The sequence below is a fragment of the Liolophura sinensis genome, chromosome 8 (assembly GCF_032854445.1).
Source record: "Liolophura sinensis isolate JHLJ2023 chromosome 8, CUHK_Ljap_v2, whole genome shotgun sequence".
NCBI classification, from domain to species: Eukaryota; Metazoa; Mollusca; class Polyplacophora; order Chitonida; family Chitonidae; genus Liolophura; species Liolophura sinensis.
This window is the reverse complement of record NC_088302.1, coordinates 49,144,337-49,164,371: the sequence shown is the minus strand read 5'-3', so window position 1 is coordinate 49,164,371 and position 20,035 is coordinate 49,144,337. Positions and strand designations below refer to the sequence as shown.

Genomic DNA, 20,035 nt, shown 5'->3' with positions numbered 1-20,035 from the left:
CTTTCTACCATCCCTAGAATTTGGAATTCTAGGGATGTGCCGGTAAGAGAAAGAAGATGATTTTTGATTTTTCAGATGTGAGCTTACAATAAGCACATTTTTTCGTTTTCAACGAATTTGTAGTGCTCTTTTTCGAGGATGAAGGAGCTCGGAAAGTTATTATTAAATGTACGTGCTCCAGAAAAGGTTATTCTCTGCTGTCTCCACAATGAATTCCCTTGCCTATTTGATAAACGTCCACAAAATCATTTTTTGTCGGTTGTACGTTTGTCGATTATCACAAAACACCATTAATCATGGCTCCAGTGTTACTATCGTTTCTTCCACCAATGCCTTATTTGCCCTTCACTATACAGAATACACCTTTAACCATGCTGGTGAAGACGGAGGCTATGTCACTGACAAGCTCTTTGGGCGGGGCATTGCAGTACCATGCCTTCATGTCCTGAAGGGTGTCCAGTGGAGGGGTCAGTTTGTGTAGGCAGCCCAACTTTATGTAAAACTTTCCTACAACACAAACTTGGTATGGTGATTTGGCTACGAAGGACATTTCTTAAAACACCTAAATTATTCCACACTAGATGTCGACAGCTGCACGTCTTGATAAACATTTGGTTTTTGTAATATTCCAAAAAGACCTAAAGTACAATAAGCTACTAAGCTTGATAGTAAAATTGTAGTTTCAATCTGGGCGTCGAAACGTACAGTCTTATACCCGTGGTCAACCAAAATGGACAACATTCTGGGTCAATAACTTTCAGACCAGTATAAAAAAAGGCCCATACAAACCACCGAGGAACTAAGAAAATATATAGAGTAAGAAATTAGGACATATTTATGCAAATAGACAAGTATAATGGAAATCGTAAAAGAAATCAATTTCAGTTTAAAAGCCTTTCCGATTGTCTAGATGCATTTGGGAACCTACCATCTGGGTACCGTATTGGTGGCAGCATATACACAGAGTAGCCATTTGATATATCCAGGTTCTTTACCTCAGCCAAGTCGTCGGCGCCGAGCCCTTCGTAATTGACAGTGGGCATTCCACAAGCAAAACAAAGATGAAAGTCAAAAATGGAACGAAGCCTGTTACCAAACATTGGGTTAAAACGCAATCGTGTACAACATATAGCACTGTGCCTTCAGTTTTCAATCATATTAGCATTGAATCTAATCCACTGTAACCGAACCATTTAAAGAACATTCCGGAGTAATTTAGATGGAATTCCATTAATGTTTAATTAATGCGTCATTTAGGAAAGAGACTGCATACGTGTTCTTTTCCATTCCTATAAATGAATGCAAAGTGTTTAACGGAGAGCTTTTGATTGGATATACTGTGAAATGTCTACATGCAGACCTATTGCAATGTTTATATTTGCCAACAGTCCGATTGTAACGTCTCTTTCAGGCACTGGAGGCTACTCTATCGTGTCGCCTTCCTTAAACCCTCTTTCAAGTACAAATATTAATAGACTATTTGGTGTCACTATAACTTATTTGATTTATTCATTGGATCTGTGTCTAACGACGAATTGAAGAATACCAGTTAAGGGATGAGCGAGAATGCGACTAGTCGATGTCAGAAAGAGCATCACCCCTCCCCAAATGATGAAAAAGGCTGAAGCCGTTTTCAAAACATAGTGTTTGTGCAAGATATTGATAGTATAATTCTAGGCCTGGAACGTTCCAGAGAAATTCATTTTTTCTATTTCTTCACATATTGTCAGTCTATATCTTAGATAACTTTAAATCTATTATTATAAATCCATACAGATTATATACAGTCTTCATCGAATGAAAGCTCAAGGCTATTTACTTCAGCTAGCAGCATATCGTACAATTCCAAGAGAGACAGAAACGCTTGAACATTTATTTTTTGAATGCAGTCAAAGTACAGAATTCTTGGATGATAAAAGTGAGTGGTTCAAACTTGCCTCGCGTGGCCCAGTGGATTTAAACAAACGTATAGTTCTTTTGGGAATGGATGGCAAAGATAAGGCCTTTGATACCACGATAATCTTGGCTAAATTATATATCTATCAATGTAAAATTGGAAAACAAATAGCAAAATATTCAACCTTTAAATATGTTCTTAGACACTACTGGAAAATTGACAGAGTGTCCTTTTTATGTATAAAAAAAGGACTAGGAAATTTCTGACACAACCGTGTACAACATCTCAACCGCCTTAAGGTGGAATATTAGAGGAAAGGGTTAGCTTCAAAAATGTCTATTAAATACACTGTCATATATTCAGAGTATAATTCGTAAAACAAAACTTGTTTCAAAAACCAATATTAGACAGAAAAGGATGATACCCTATGCATTTAGCAGAAGGGTGATGGTTGGCAACGAATATTTCAACCGCATACCGAGGGAGACCTTGTGTCATTTCGCAGACAATCTGTAACTGTGAGCAGGTGGATAATCGACCCGAGCGACAGACGATTTCGTACCTAGTCCTATATGGGCCCTATATATAAATGATTGGCAGGGACAGATTTACTGCATGTTTGCGGTATCAGAGACTTTTTATGAGAGTTTATAATGTACAAAAGAGGTATGCGCTAAAAGACGAAAAATCATGATCTTCGTTTATTTATTTATTTGAATAGTGTTTTACGCCGTACTTAAGAATATTTCACTTATACCACGGCGGCCAGTGTTATGGTGTTTATTCAGAGTTTATTTCCATCACAATCTTGCCCGCGTGGTTAACTTCTACGACTTGCTCCACTACGTCGTATATGACGTCACAACCTTGTTGCTTAGCTATCGTCTACTGAGCTAACACCATATTCCTCGCACTGATATGACCAACGTTTATCTTCTGGTAACAACTAATGTCATACTTTCCAAAATTAAAATAGGGAAAGAGTGTGCTTGTTTCACTTGCAGAAAGACACCCAAATGGTAGTGTATTGCTGACTTTCCTCGCCTTTTCCAGGTAATCCTTGAATTTTTTTCGTCTGATATTCCAGATAGAATGTAACCAGATTCTGAGAAAAACCTCACGCCTACAAAAATACAAAACACAATTTCTTTGGATGCCCAGTTCTTAACGTTCCTTCCAAACGGTTAAAGCCGCTCTCACATGGTGTTATTTGTCTCATCAATTTGTAGAATTCAAAGTAACATGCGCCGAGTGGCAAACAATAAACAGTTTGACTATTGATGGTAACACAGAAGTAAAGCCTAGTCATTCATCCCCTTAGTTATAGTAACTGAAAGATAAGCTTTCATCCTCTCGGCAGCCGACCCGTCCCCCTTTATCCCATAAAAGCCTATATTAGTCCAACCTTTACGAACATGTGTTAAAGTTCCATTTTTAACAAATCTGACCCGAGATCCAATGAAATAATAAATTCTGAAAGTAACATAGAAGACGGGTCATTGACAGATGTAACTTTAACATGTCTTTACACTCACCGACTTGTTCTCAATATATTTGTATCTCTTCGTGGAATGAGATGTCAGTATTGATTATGTCACGTTATCAACATGAATTTCTGTGGTAAGCCTACCCTCATCATAATGGCAACCGAAAATAGTCCGTGATGACGTCATGGATTTGGTCTACAAAAAAAAAATAGTTCGAAAAAACCTTATACTTAATCAAGCTGCCTGGGTTCCATCGTGCAGTCTGACACCGGAACTGCTACAATGTTCTTCAAAGTGATGAAATCCGTGGGTTCTGACTGACCACGTGATTTGACTTTAGACATCACTTTTTTTCATATAAAAGCAACTCACTGTTGAAATCCTACATATCCTATAGTTTTGCACAAACACTGCGTTACGTGTTGTATTTTTAGTCCCTTTTAACCATTTTGTCGCCAGGCATGGTGACAGGTGTACACGATTTGTTGGTCAGTATATAACGCTGTGCACAATTTTGTTTTCCTTATACGAGACCTAATTGTTCGTAGTAAACTACCACCCTTGACAAACCTGCTAACTTAAAGCAGCACTCGAAGCAGTGAGAGCCGGATTCGAACACAAGGCCTCACTGGTGAAGGGCTAAACAGTGGCGGCGTGTCAGAGTGCTTGTGTTTGGACTGTCTGGGCGGTAACGTGATACAGTAAACAGCACACACAAACATTGACCCAGTGAGCCAAATTACATGGAGAAAATGGCTAATTAGCCATACCATATATACATATACGTTCGCCTATCCTATACTTGCTTGACTGAGTAGCATCAAAGCTAACTACCAATACTGAAATCATACACCATGAATCAAACACTATGTAGGCTAATACTTGTCAGTTGTGAATGGGTAATGTATATCGGTTATCGCCAATAAACCAACCTTTATAGTGCCACTAAGTTTCTGTTTTATGCGGAATGATATATTAGTGATCTTTGTGAAAGATTTTTCTTGAGTGGTCAGACTAGGATGCTCAAGTTGCTGGTTCTACATATTCACTGCTTTTGGCGATGTTTATACACTCAATAGATATGACCAACAGGTGTATCATCTCCATTACATCAAGTCAGACATGCACCATTTCGTAAGGTTTTACATCACTCCGTTTACTGCCTTGATCCAACGGTTACGCAGAATTGTTCCTGTCGAAATTTTATCCGGTAAGATGAAATTCGCAAACGATTTTCATTATGCAAACAGAAATTTCAAACACTGGTCGAAGTTGGTACATCCGCACGTTCAAAAAAGAGGAGAGACCATATATATATATATACATCCCCCCTGGACACACTTTTCAGCCCGTCCATATTAAAAACGATTGTTGTGAAATTTATCGTAATCGGTAAAACAATTATGAAGTTTGGCATCTGGAATGTAATTTGCAAAACCGTGCATGAAAATATTGGCCGAGGTGTATTCGCACTTCCAAGACAGGGACCCCCCCCCCCCCCCCCAAGCCCAAAAAAACAACAACACATAATATTCAATGCTCGCCTCGTTAAGAACTTTACCAGGATTAATTATGAAATCTGACCGGCATATGGACTTTGCAGCACCGTTCATTAAAACCATCCACGTCTATTCCCGAAATGTCCCTTAACTAACGCCGTCTAGATGTCGCTTACATATGAAAATTACATGATCCGCGAGCAAACTCGGTGCCGTATTTGCCCCATCCCGTGGTATGTTTTCAGCATAGCAATATACAGCAACTGTAAACATGGTCTTGTTCAGCTTTAGCCTCACTACTAAGGCGCTCAGCCGGAACTATGATCATCCTTCAACAATAAAAATGTTGTCCGTTGAAACCACGTTATACATGCTACAGATGAAAAGGACTGCATGTGTATCAAATATATTAATAGAAATAACGAATGATAAAGCATTGTTTTCTTGTTCAAGATTTCTGTACAAAACATTATTATTTGAGGCAGCAATGTAAAGCGAGCGTAGACCGTGACTCATGCGTAGCGATGACTATGAGTAGCACCAGGTGACTATTTTAACTTCTCTCGTCATACTGGGCAGGCGAAATATCATATAATACTCCGCCAGCCCGGTATAAAGAGAGGAGTTGAAATTGCCACCTGGGGCTACAGTATGAGGACAACCGCTGATGGATGAGTAAGATATTGCGCATGAGTAAGACATTGCTCTTAATACCTAAAAACAGAGTAACAATAAATAAATTTAGTACATTAAAATGGTATAAACTTTGTGATTAAGAAATCCAAATTTCTGATAAACGCAAGGTATAGGCAGGTTTGCTGAGTTCCATTCATCACTGTGCATTATGAGAGGCCGTCACAAACAAGATGGCGACATACATTGAGTCTCCTAATTCGGATCACATAAGATACCCCCCTATAAGGACGCCGTTCAGCTACACGTTTTACCTGCGGCTCTGGTGGACCTATTAGGCACACACGGGCTCTGTCAAGAGCACTGCCCCTTAGCGTAGCGTGCCTGGCTGCTGCAGACCCTACCATCCCTGCTCCCACGATACACAGATCGAACACCGCAGCCATCTTAGAAAACATTACATAGCATACATACATGTATACAAACTAGACTACTACCGTACTTTTCCGCAGTATACGGATGAATGAATTTATGGGCTTCATCGCAAAATCAGAAAAATTATAACTAAAATAAACCTCTCGATAATCCTCATATCTAGCTCTATCGCATTCAAATATTATTATTATTAATAGTAATGAAAACATGAGGTCACATGTAGAATACGGAATTAGTGTATTTGATGATTACGTCATGATACCGCGTAGTCAGTATGTTAATGTGACAGAAAATACACTCAACCCAGGCTTAAGTCGCATGTTACACTCAAAAAATCAATATCTTAATTTTAACAGAAAGTCTGTTGTCTGAGTAGTGCTGTGGAATGTATTCTATTATTGTAGCTTACTACTCTGCTATATTCAACATAATATCCCGTTAGTCTAATAGAATCTTTATGTTAAATTAATAGAATATGTATGTTGTACTTAACAGAACGATCTGCTAAAATAGCAGAATACATTCTAGCATCACCCAGACAACAGATGTTTTGTCAAAATCAAGAGATTAATTTTTTTAGTGTAACGTGTAACCTTCTATCAAACACTGTGTATCTGCTCGTGACTTTGAAGTAGAGTTCTCCCGAAGTCAGACTAAATCTTTCAAAAATAGTCTCCAGATCTAGGTTCTGTTCATAATTACAGAAATTAGAACCTTGTTAACCGGTCATACCCAGGCCACCGCTGAGAGCCATGACGTCATAGTAGTCGTCACAAGGGCTGGCTTGGCTTGTTAAACTGCGTCTGACGACATGTATAAAGATGTGAAAATATACCCAATAAAGGACCTGGTATGGTAAGGTGGAGGATAGGCCCCAGGTAGGTAAGATAAGAAAGTGTGAATTTCAAAATCCCAACAAAATTCTGTAAATTTCCGAATTAGAGTGAGTGCTTGGGGTTTAACGTCGTACTTAACAATTTTTCAGTCATATGATGACGAAGGAATCATTAGGGTGCATGTACGTGTAATGTGCCTCCTTGTTGCAGGACGGATTTCCACCGCTCTTTTATTCAGTGCTGCTTCACTGAGACGACTTACCGAAGGCAAGTAAGCCGGCCCGCCCGAGCCATTATACTGATACGGGTCAACCAGTCGTTGCACTATCCCCTTCATGCTGAACGCCAAGCGAGGAAGTTACAACTTCCTCTTTTAAAGTCTTAGGTGTGACTCGATCAAGGATTGATCCTGGATCTACCGGTCCCGATCCGAATTAGAAGTATGAAACTTGGCCAAAGCACCAACTTCTATGGCCATAAAGGATATGGTTGCTTAGTAATAACCCACCAAAAATGCACTCTCGATCATAAACGTCAATTTTTGGTTCAAACGAGGCACTGTGTTCATAATTTACAGGAAGAAGATCAACGTTAAGCAGAAAAATATTTTTACTAAAAATGTGTATTTCTAGGTGCTGTCAAAGTTTCGTTTTGGTTAACTAACGAAGTCAATGTGGAGACAAAGGTTGCACATGTAGCAAGAGTTCGAATCTGTGGCTTCTTTTTTTCTCTTTGGACGCATACTTTTGTGTGAGTTAAGATATAGGGCATTTTGCGTTAAATAAGTGACATCATGAATTAGAATAGATAATTGTTAAGATATGGTATTACGTAACGTGTGGCAACTATAGTGTCTAATGCCAAAAAAGATATTTCAGTGTGACTGGAGTAGCATACCATTTTTTAATTTTCTGATCAAAACCTTACTTCAGTGCTTGTTTGGAGCTTTGCAAGTCGCATGCTTGTCAAACAACAGGAAAAGTAGAGTAAAACAGAACTGAAAAAGGAAGTGGCCTTACGAGTGTGCCAACAGCTGCCAATCACGGCTATAGTCAATTTCGCTTTTTGAAGTGCACATACATTTTCTTGCAATGGGGCTGATTTCCCGCCTTACGATACTAGGTCCTTTAAATAAAAGTGGTCGTTGACTTGTGGCTTCACCAGATTGCTGACTGTGAGTGTGCGGATTATGAATATTAATGCTTCTTTGCGTATTTTACCGGCATTGACAATAACGGCTGCAAAACTAGCCAGTATTAAAATTCCTTATTTATACTGGTAGGTGCCCTTATCTCAAAATGTGAAATTTGGCCTCCGGCCAGAGTTAATATCATTTCTTTCCTATTCGCTATTGATTGTCAGTTTGGTTTCTTATGGTGGATAAAGAGATACCGATGCAATAAAGTGGATTTTGCGGTTAGTTTAAGTGTTAAACTAATGTATTTTGAATGCAGGATAATGCAGTGAGGGTGAGCGGGCAAAAAAGCCGCCTCGGGAGAGTCATAGCTTGAACAAAAATATTGTGACTTTGCATTATTTTTCCTTAGCAAAGTCAGATTTATTACGAAAATATCTTCACAAAATCTGAATGAAAGAGTCTGTTATCATTCAGACGGTCCTGCTATGTTCAATAAATCCCCTGAGTTCGGTACAGTCAACTAGGACAAACGCTAACACCCATGCAGGACGAGGACGAGCAGGGCCGCTAAAACACGACGCATGTGTCCACAAATATCGCCCTAACCGAACACCAAATCAAAAGAAACATTGGCCCTTTGGACACGAAACAGAGCTGATACTCTTTGGTTGGGTATCAGGTGTTTTCGTTTGTATTTTCTCATTGTCACATTGTTTTGTACCTCCTAGGTTTTGTGATGTTACCCTAGATAGCTATAACATGGCAAAATTGTATCACCAAATGAGTAGCTAGATACTGACGATTGTTTGCTATTTCTTTTGTTGATTAGCGGTGTAGATTTTTAAAAATGTTTTAGAACATCTCTGGAATGCGACTTTATCAATTAATTCAGCTTTAGTGACTGACATTATGTATACTTTAAATATGCGTACATATCAAACTAGGTTAATCTGACAAGTTTAAATGAATTCCTCTTGTAACTTTCAAAAGCACAATGGCTGTTCGTGTCTGGCACAAAATATTGACAGCAAAGATGACGGGAAACAGATTTGTTTAAGTAGAACCAAGAAATCTCTCATAGGGAAATCGTCTCATCGTTTCATCTTAGTTCAACAATGAAGGAATTACCTGGAATGTGGTTATACTTTATACGGTTTGCAGTTTCATTGGAGTTATCCCACAAATTTCTATACTTAAGTAATATTATGATGCGTAGGTAATATGTTTGTTTCGTGACAACAATGAAAGCGAGGAATCTTGAAAAATTCACTGCCCGAGAATAGGGTCGAACTAGCGACTCCTTTGATCTGACGATTCAGGAGTTAGAGTACCTCAACCAAGTGGTCACGACATCCTCTCGTTATTGACAGGCCTACAGTTGTATCTGTGGCCATGCTTCATTACAACGTCCATTAACTGCGCAGAGGAAACACGTAAACGAAAGCTGCTCACCGGGATCCTCGTAACTAAGTCTATATAAGCTATAGGTCTAAGGTATACAAGTAGTGTGCATTCGTAACGCATCATGGCTACTTTTTTCATAATCGTGCCCATTCCTCACAGGCCCGATTGCACGCGAATGTTAGCACGACACCTATACAGCTGTCACAATACATAAACATCGGAGAGGAGGGAAAGAATCTTTCCTTGAGATTTTTTTCACTTACATCTCGGTAGAAGACACCGCTATTTCTAGAGTAAACCAAATAGTTCGTCTGACGCCATGGTAAAAACTGACTGTATATAATGACATTAAACTGTAGCTCTTCAAACAAAGCATTACGCAAAGGCAGGATGATGTCAGTGTGTCATTTCTCCAACATGATGTAGTGATTCAAAAGGTGTGAACTAATAACAGGATTCAGGTTCTCAGGGTATACATAAATATATATCTTGGGTTTATAAGGAAAACATATAGTCTACGTTATATTCCTGACCAGTGGCCATATATCAAATGAGGTCCGCTTTGCGAGACTGTATCACATGAAATAGACAAGTAATGAATTCTCCCATTGCACATATTCGTGCGAAACTTCCAAAGATATCCTCGTGGTATTTTTAAGATAGTTGATGTTATCAAAGTTTGGATTTCAAGAAGGTTCGAATGTGGTCATTAACAATAGCTGGCTGGTCCATCTGCACCCAATGACTGGCGTCATCCACGATCTTCAGAGTGTAGTCGGGGACATGCTTGGCGGCACTGTAGGCAACTTCTGTGTCTATAGCAGCATCCTTGTTCCCCCATACAGTCAGCGTGGGTACCTGGACAGGCTTAAAATCCGCTCGAGCCCGAGGTATAGCGAAAGACGCACGGTAGTAGTTAATAGGACAAGTGAACCCTGGATAAACGCATATAAAGAAAAATACATTAGGTTGTGTTCAGTCGAGCTCTGACAGTGGTAGCTCTGATCACCCACATTAACCCCTCTGAATCGGTATACTCTCTAAACCGGAAATCATTTCTTTTGAGAAGAGCAGTCGAGTTCACTCTTTGAACAGTCATGTGATTTAGAAAATGTCGGTGTCATTTTGTAAATATGATGTGCATCTGTCAGTTACATACGTGTTATTAATTGTCCTTCTTCACGGATAACTGAGGTGATATGAATTTAGAATTACCTTAAGATCACGTTTAGCCTGTTTTATGGTATACATCTTTGACACCCGGAGGACAGAGCTGGCGACCAGGCCAAGTTTCACGTTAATGAATGGGACGATTTAGAGGGTTCATAAGAAACACAGGTGGGGAACATGGCCAACAGATCTCAGGGCTTCATACCCCTTTGCTGGGTGGTACAGGGTGCATCAGTCCAGCAAATATTCAAATTCTGATTGAAGAATTTAAAACTCTTTCAAATTTATCAGTTGGAATTCATTGTGCTTCTCACACAATGCTTCTAATACAACACATATATGTGGCATATGTGACGCCAGATATAGCCATGAACGTCAAATTGTGATCTTGCATTTGCCATCCCTGAATCAGCTGACGCATGTTGCTTATTTTAGGGAAAATCGACGTTCTTGCAATCTCGTTGTGTTAACAGCGTATTAAAATGAATTATTTCTACAGCAAAAATAAGAAGAGAAGTTACATGCTTTCACTCACTTGCAAAAAAAGTTTCCTTTGAATAGAGCGTCATAAGATCATGTTGAGAAAAATACATTCATTGCCAAGCCAGTCATTAAATATTATATATAAATGTTGATTCCTTTTTACCATAATATTGTTACACAGGATTTTCAATTAAACAGACCGTGGAGAGAAAATGCGTATTTGTAGGCCTCCAGATCTTCCTTAGTCATTATTCCAGAGCGGACTCCGTACTGTTCGCTCAGGAAAAACTCGTCCAACTGCTTCATATCCATATTTCTCATCCAGAACTCTGGCAGGTAAGGCAGCTGAAATAGAAACATATACCTGTGTTCCCAGCATGGGGAACAAACTGGGATTATTGTGATGTGTGAGTTAATCACCAGGAGATATACAGCTAGTTGTTTAAGTCATTATCACTCAACAGACATTAAAGCAAGGTGACGAATCCATTTCTCCCAACTGTGTCCGGTAAAAGGCGCCACAAGAATTTATTTATTTGATTGGTGTTTTACGCCGTACTCAAGAACATTTCACTTATACGACGGCGGCCAGCATTATGGTGGGAGAAAACCGGGCAAAGCCCGGGGGAAACCCACGACCATCCGCAGGTTGCTGGAAGACCTTCCCACGTACGGCCGGAGACGACGCCAGCATGAGCTGGACTTGAACTTACAGCGACCGCATTGGTGAGAGACTCCTGGGTCATTACGCTGCGCTGGCGCGCTAACCGACGGAGCCACGGAGGCCCCACACCACAACAGGAAAGCCTCGGACGGATTCGAACTCTAATAAGGCAACGTTACAGTATGCTTCTGGTATATTTTGGATAGAACTTGTTAACGTTTGTAAAAACACAATTCCGTTCTTTTTTACCTGTTTCACATACTCTCCAATTTAACTCTCAAGCTTGACTCTTTGTGGTAGTAAATCTTTAGTCCGCCATGTGTTTCTAAACGTAATAGTAAACTGTATCCACTTCAGCCGGACATACACCATGTCAGGGCACTACGGAAAACGCAACTGTGGCAGAAAACGCTTCTCATTTTTCTTTGTTTTATTGTTTTTTCTCAATTTCGTTAGGAACCAGCGTGGATTTTGAAATATCTTATTGATTTGCTTACCAAGATTTCCGAAACTGGCTCCAATGAGTGTTCATGTGCTCCAGGAAGACCTTAGGGTGTGGAGCATTGAGGGTGATCAGACGTTCGATGTACTGGGGAAACTGTAGAGCAAATGCCCAACAGATGATGCCACCCCAGTCATGCCCGACCAAGACACACTTGTCATAGCCTGTAACAGAGAAGTGAGGGTGATCAGACGTTCCATGTACTGAGGAAACTGTAGAGCAAATGCCCAGCAGACGGCGCCACATCAGTCATGACTAACCGTAACACACTTATCATGGCCTGTAACAGAGCTCTAAGGGCGATCAGACGTTCGATATAATGAGGAAACTGTGACACTATTGCCCAGCCGACGACACCACCCAGCCGACCAACCATAAAACACATAGCCTGTAACGGAGCTCTGAGGGTGATCAGACGTTCGATATAATGAGGAAACTGTGACACTTAAGCCCAGCAGACGACACCACCCCAGTCATGACCAACCAGAACACTTTTGCCATAGCCTATAACAAAGCTCTGAGGGTGATCAGACGTTCGATAAAACGAGGAAACTGTGACACTAAAGCCCAGCAGACGACACCACCCCAGTCATGACCAACCATAACACATTTGCCATAGCCTATAACAAAGCTCTGAGGGTGATCAGACGTTCGATATAATGAGGAAACTGTGACATTTAAGCCCAGCAGACGACACTACCCCAGTCATGACCAACCATAACACATTTGCCATAGCCTATAACAAAGCTCTGAGGGTGATCAGACGTTCGATATAATGAGGAAACTGTGACACTATTGTCCAACAGACGACACCACCCCAGTCATGACCAACCATAACACACTTATCATGGCCTGTAACAGAGCTCTAAGGGTGATCAGACGTTCGATATAATGAGGAAACTGTGACACTATTGCCCAGCCGACGACACTACCCCAGTCATGACCAACCAGAACACATTTGCCATAGCCTATAACAAAGCTCTGAGGGTTATCAGACGTTCGATATAATGAGGAAACTGTGACACTTAAGCCCAGCAGACGACACTACCCCAGTCATGACCAACCATAACACACTTGCCATAGCGTGTAACGGAGCTGTAAGGGTTATCAGACGTTCGATGTAATGAGGAAACTGTGACACTAAAGCCCAGCAGACGACACCACCCCAGTCATGACCAACCATAACACACTTATCATGGCCTATAACAGAGCTCTGAGGGTGATCAGACGTTCGATATAATGAGGAAACTGTGAGTCTTAAGCCCAGCCGACGACACTACCCCAGTCATGACCAACCAGAACACATTTGCCATAGCCTGTAACAGAGCTCTGAGGGCGATCAGACGTTCTACATGTATGTACTAAGGAAACTGTGAAACACGACACCACTCCAGTGACAAACTGTGACACAAAAGCCCAGTAAGTCATACTACTTCAGTCCTGACCAGCCAGGACATTATTTGTCATAGCCTGTAACGGAGCATTGCTTGAGGTACTGAGGGGAACGCCAAGCAGACGACACCTCGCCTCAGTATTGACCGACCACGATGGGTGTAAAGGAAATGGATTGTCCATTGGTGGAGACTGGCTGTGATGCAACATAGCGTTTTCCATTAAATATTGATTCGTAAAGCGAGTTCTGGGTTATTATGTGATTAACCTGGTTTCTCGTGTAATATCGGTAAAAACATTTTATGAAAATTTAAATTAAATCTGCACTATTTTTATGAGCCACATGGAATTGGACGTTCTACAGAGAAGAATATAACAGCTCAAGTTGCTAACGTAATGAACTCTAGAAGTTCGTCCAACTTTGCTGTTACACAATTATTCGCTACAAAACACTGGACACATTAACATCTTTGAGAGGCATTTACAAGTTGAGTCGGATAACATAACGAGATAAATGGATAACAACTTATCAAGCATGATAACGGTATTAGTATCTATACCGAAACGTCGCTTCCAAATAAACAGAAGTCGTTATCCATATATCTCGTTGCGTTGACTGGACACATTGCAGAGCTACATGTATATACTTGTACCTTGGGTAAACGTAACTATATATTTGACCCATTTTTTTTTCAGCCTAGATATACGCAGCAAATTAGAATGGGCATCTTGCATTTCACTATGGCATTTACAAGTATTTCAGAATGATAACTTACCCAATGCTGGAATGATTTGTTTCAAGTCGCCAACCATCTTATCGATGGTGTAGTTTTCGATCCCGCTGGGAGCGTCCGACTCGTTGTAACCTCTCTGGTCAATAGCCACCACTCTACGTTGGCATCACAAAACAACGTGGATAAAACCGTTATCGTATAGTTATTGATTTATTATATTGGTTATATATTTAACCCCATAATCATGAACAGAATTTTTCACTTATATTTATTTATTTTATTTTATTTGAGTGTTGCTTAATTAACTTCCTATTTTCACTGATGCGACCGCGATCAGTTTTATGGGTGGTGGAAATTGGAGTGCGTAAGTTACTGAGGAATACACGTTTGCAGGCCATATGGATTCAAGACCAAGAGGTGTTCAACGAAGTTAAAGGATGCATTCAACTGTACGATAAAACACAGAGTATTGGTTTGAAGAGTACTGAAGAAAGAAATGCCAAAAACATTTTGTTTTCCGCATATTCTATATTTTTTAATAACCACTCTATTGTGCAGATTTTCCGTCAAAATTCGGGAATGTTTGGAAATGACGTCATTGATGAACATACAGTGTACTTGACAAGTATAATACTCAAGCTCTACACGTTGACATATTGAACGTCCATATTATTAAAAAGATAATTTTTCTAATTCATAATGTTAAATTCCATAAGCTTAGTTTCGACACCTAGAGCCCACTGCCTCGGGTGACGTCATAATTTTTCAAAAGCATGTTGCATGCTGGACAACGGGCGTGCAGAACAATTTGTTTTACAATGGCTGCACCTACGATCTACAATAAACTACAAGGCTTTAATTTCCCATATGTCATCTCTAAATGCATATTAGGAATTACAAAAAAATATTCTAACTTCATTTCCCTTGCAACTTCTCATATATTCCCGTATAGAATTTTTATTGTTATGTGTCACCGACTAAAGGCAAGTTTGGTAGTGAGTAGTGACTGATTTTAATGAGAGCTGAATATAGGTGACTGGCTAAAAGAAATAGACTACAGTATTTCCTTCGTTTGTTGTTTATCTTTCCCAGCTATATGCATTTATATTTTTAAAAAAAATTGTTTTACACTTCACCTGTAATCCTTCTGAAACTCTCTCAGCTGATACCTCCATGAGAACCAAAACTCTGGGAAACCATGGACGAACAACATTAGTGGTTTCCCTGGTTGCCCAGCTTCCACATAGTGTAGCTTAATATTCTGAAAAAGGAATCACATGCCATAAGAAACAGAACAATGGGAAACCATGGCAAACAACATCAGTTGTTCCTTGGTTGCCCGGCTTACACATTAGTGTAACTTAATATCCTGAAAAAGGAACCATACGCCATTAGAACCAAAACAATGGGAAACCATGGCGAACAACATCAGCTGTTTCCCTGGCTTTCCAATGCAATAACAGTAGTGACCGACCACGATGGGTGGAATGCAGATGAATTTGGAGACATTGCTAACAATGTAGCTAACACTTTCCTCATTTCACATACGTCTCCGGGAGATGTTTGATTTATTTATTTATCTGATTTGTGTTTTACGCTGTATTCGAGAATATTTCACTTACACGACGATGGTCAGAATTATGATGGGAGGAAACCGGGCAGAGCTAGCCCTCTAGAAGAAGTAATTGGGTTAATGTGTGCGTGGAAGTTGTACATAGGTCATATGAGTACATTAACAACTCTCATGCTGCAAAATATCCTCACTGTATGTCAAAAAACACAGTTTGACAGTGAAATCAGTCCATTTTGATGTTCTTTGTCAAAACTCTTTACATTTGACGCTGATATACATCTGAATTCACATCCATGGAATTCTTTATTCTTTAAATTATCCAATTCATTTGCAGCAAATGTGAAAACTTGGCTTACTTGCAAATATAGGACTCGATATATTGGCAACAACGAGGTCAGTAATGGGAACGATGATCAAGCAAAAAGAGCTGCACTGTGGTGCCAAAATTCCAAAGTGGAGCACTTTATTCAAGCACAGTGTAAATATTGGACAGATGAGACGTCGTATATTCAAGTATAACTAGTGTACCTATAATGACCCACATAGCACATATTATGAAGTGTTATGAAAGTTTTGGGCTATTAGGGAAAAGAGGATTCACTCAAAGGGTGAAATATATTTTATTGTAACGGCAGATTAGAAACATATTCACAGACGTGCAGCATACATGCATGTTAGTAAATAAATAAATTAAAAAAAAAAAAATATATATATATATATATATATATTGGTCTCTCCCCAAGGCGGGGTCATCCAGGTACTCAGGTCTCATATATATATATATATATATATATATATATATATATATATATATATATATATATATATATATATATATATACTACATATACTGTACACCGATGTAGTTCTCTGCTGACTTGTGGTCTCTACATTACTAGTATACATCACACCGCGAACTGAGCATTAATCTCTGCACCCTCACCTCTAGCTGAATGAACTTATGCTTCCCCAAGGCGGGGTCATCCAGGCACTCGGGTCTTTTGTCTCTCTTCTTGATGTAAAACAATCCCCGGCCATTCCTGACAAAATCTATCAACAACCCACCGCTGACCACAGATCCGTAGTAGAGCCCAATGCTAAGAGTGATGACGCGTCGGACGAGGTGTGCTACAAAGCCGGCCATGGTCAGCTAGTTATGTACCTGTGTCCGTTAGAACAGACGATTGAGGGTCAGACACTCACTGTATGGCCTATACACTAAGACTTACACGCGCTGCCGCACGCCTGTTGTAGTAGCCACAAGTGATATGAACAGCGACTCTGTATGCATGACCCATATAAACTCTCACTTGAACAGAAAGTGCTGGGCGTTGGCGATTACTTTTATGTATATATCCAGGCGTGGATTGTACATATCTCAGAACAACAGAGCCATACAGTATAATATAAAGAGTTGCATAACTGAATAAATCGTGTCAATAAAGCCAATATAGATGTCTTCTTGACCTTTTGTGTACAAAGTAGACCTGCCGGTTCAAGCGGCTATACATGTAGGCTTATTGTGCGACAGATGAACCAGCAAAACATCAATTTTGACAGTATTTGCATTGAAATGCCATCTACGATGAGATTTGCCGGTGTGACAAGAACAAAATAATATAGAAATCATAAGCAAGTTATAGCACATGTATCAATACTTACATTTGAGGCTGTACATGCACGTCTCTAGTCATTCATATGCAGTTTGCTTTCAAATTTACGCACAATTTCAAGAAATGTCAAACAATGCTTCATTATAAACAATATAATAAACTCCCATCAATAAGTATAGGCTAGATACATTACTGTTCAAGGGCAGATTTGCAGTAGTTGCAGCTCCCATACCTAGAATTCTGTTTGCCGGCATTCGCACGCACACAATGGCATTGTCTATACTCGACTCGTCGAATGAATTGTATGTGGGTTTAACGTCGTGCTTCACAATTTTTCAGTCATATGACAACGAAGAATCATTAGGTGCGTGCATATAATGTGTCTTCTTGTGGCAGGGCGAGTCCATGCCGCCAAAATCCTGCCACCACTGAAGTATCAGTATCATGACAACCCACCCTGTCGCATTATACTGACACCAGGCCCACCAGTCCTGTTTCCTTAGTCTAACCCCTTGCGAGGTAGCAACGGGTACCATTTTAAAAGTCTTTGGTATGACCCGACCCAGGATTGATCACGGGGTCTCCCGACTTCAAGGACGTTCAAACCAATAGGCCACAGAAGCGACCTGCCTTGGGGCACATCGTGTTAAAGTGCAATTACAAGAGTATAGAGAGTATACCAGTACATCCACGTGGTGCGCTTTGAAGTGGTGGGACGTAGTTTAGGAACACAAATATACGTTATAGACCAAGAGACATCGGAGGAGGTTGTCACGCCACTGTTGTGTATAATGTGGACTTCATGCATGACAGCAATTTGTAAAGTATTTTGCAACACGTTTCAATTTGCAAGGATAGCGTGATTAGCTGATATATGGTTAAGTAAGTGGCAAAAGTTGCATTGTTGATATAGGCCTAAGCAGAGTATCCCATGAGCTTCGTTTCAAACATTTCGGTAATATTTTAAAAATTCCTTTCAACTGTCCAAAAAAATTAATCTACTCAAACGCTAGGGTTTTCAGCTCTCCTACGATAGATAAAGTATTTTACATCAACCAGATATTAATAAATAAATAAGCCAACATGCATGTAACACGGATTTTTGTCTTGCGAAGTTGTCTCCCCTGTTTCGGCCGGTGTCAAATGACTGAACACATGATGTTTTACTTCTCCTAGAGTATGAACTCCTAAATTTCATATTTAGGAAATGTTTTATTACATATACAAACGTGATATTGGTTCATAATGAACCATCCCTTAAAGAAACCTAACGTGTTGGCAACTTGAGTCAAGAGCAGCGGCCAACTGAAACTTTTCAACCTGTATTGTAATGTTAATTGGCTTCTCAACGAAGACTGCATACATAAGCAAGACTAAAAGTTTGATCATGGATTAAAATAACTACTGTATAACTACTATAGTCATACTAACATAGCGGAATGTGATGGAACGAGCAATTTGTCTGAACAGTAAACACTTCAAGGCATATTTTTATTCTAACATGACCTCAATGAGCTGCGCCGATGGTTAGTTCATTGGCGTAGGCAATTGATGGTCGGTTCAATGCCGCCGTGTCTACATGTGGGTGTCATGCTTGCATCGTGTCTTTGTTAGCTAGTGATTCGGCACGCACTATAATTTTTTTCGCTTTAAGACCAAAGAACATCATTAGGTTTAAAATAATGTTTCGGCTAAGAACACACTAAATCTTATAACATATGTATGGTCATCGACCAGCTTCGTTTGCGATATTGTGGCAAGATCATGTGTACCGGTATACCAAGGAGAATGTACGAAGTTAATGGGAATGGGGAGCATTTTCCCTGCTTAAAAAAACATATTCATAAATATGCTGTCAGCTTTTTATTAATGCAAATAATTCTTTGATAGGGGCTTAACAAGGTAGGATATATATATATATATATATATATATATATATATATATATATATATATATATATATATATATATATATATATATATATATATATATATATATATATATATATATATATATATATATATATATATTCCAAGGTATTCACATAAAGAAAGGAGATTATAGTTTTATGTGTGACCGAAATCTGCAATGGTGTAAGGCAGTTAAATGACATAAAATTTAATTTATGCCACATTTATTCTGGCATTGATGAATACGTACGTCGTATACTCTCAAGAATATAACCTGTTAAATTTAACAGAAAGTCTCTTGTTTAAGTGGTGCTAGAATGCATTGTTATTGCTGCAGATTATTCTGTTAAGTGCAACACAAATATGCTATAAATGCAGCATATAAGTATTCTATTAGACTAACAGGATATTATCCTGTTACTATATTATAATAACAGAATACATGCCAGTATCACTCAGGCAACAGCTGTTTTGTTAAATTTCACCTGGGACTAATATAACAGGGATTTAACAAATTTATTTAGAAACTGATTGTGAAAGTAATGGATGATATCACATATAGATATCAATGATGGCAAACATAGGCCTACATGTTTCTATATATCAGTTTCTAAATAATAATCTTCCGTGGACACATTTATTTTCTTTAATTAATTTATTAATT

At 39.3% G+C, this 20,035-nt stretch overlaps 2 protein-coding genes across 2 annotated transcripts; both read right to left on the bottom strand.

Moving 5' to 3' along the window:
• Positions 1-19: 19 nt before the first annotated feature.
• On the bottom strand, positions 20-5,962 carry LOC135473631 (uncharacterized). The gene is given in 4 exon segments (XM_064753492.1): positions 20-507; positions 929-1,142; positions 3,433-3,579; positions 5,831-5,962. Coding segments are annotated over 4 exon segments (666 nt in total). The 3' UTR covers positions 20-334.
• Positions 5,963-9,799: 3,837 nt separating this feature from the next.
• On the bottom strand, positions 9,800-17,199 carry LOC135473877 (epoxide hydrolase 1-like). Its single transcript, XM_064753802.1, has 6 exons — positions 16,791-17,199; positions 15,411-15,535; positions 14,317-14,429; positions 12,144-12,312; positions 11,183-11,346; positions 9,800-10,264 (listed from the first exon to the last, which is right to left on the bottom strand). Exons 1-6 carry the CDS (start codon positions 16,989-16,991, stop codon positions 10,002-10,004), a joined length of 1,035 nt encoding a protein of 344 aa, XP_064609872.1. The 5' UTR covers positions 16,992-17,199; the 3' UTR covers positions 9,800-10,001.
• Between the last annotated feature and the right edge of the window lie 2,836 nt (positions 17,200-20,035).

Coding starts and splice junctions, on each gene's coding strand:
- LOC135473877 (XM_064753802.1), bottom strand. CDS start 16,991: ATGGCCGGCTTTGTAGCACACCTCGTCCGACGCGTCATCACTCTTAGC. Junction 11,347..12,143: donor AGCCAGTTTCGGAAATCTTG/GTAAGCAAATCA, acceptor CTGGGAACACAG/GTATATGTTTCTATTTCAGC. Junction 10,265..11,182: donor ATACGCATTTTCTCTCCACG/GTCTGTTTAATT, acceptor GCGTTTATCCAG/GGTTCACTTGTCCTATTAAC.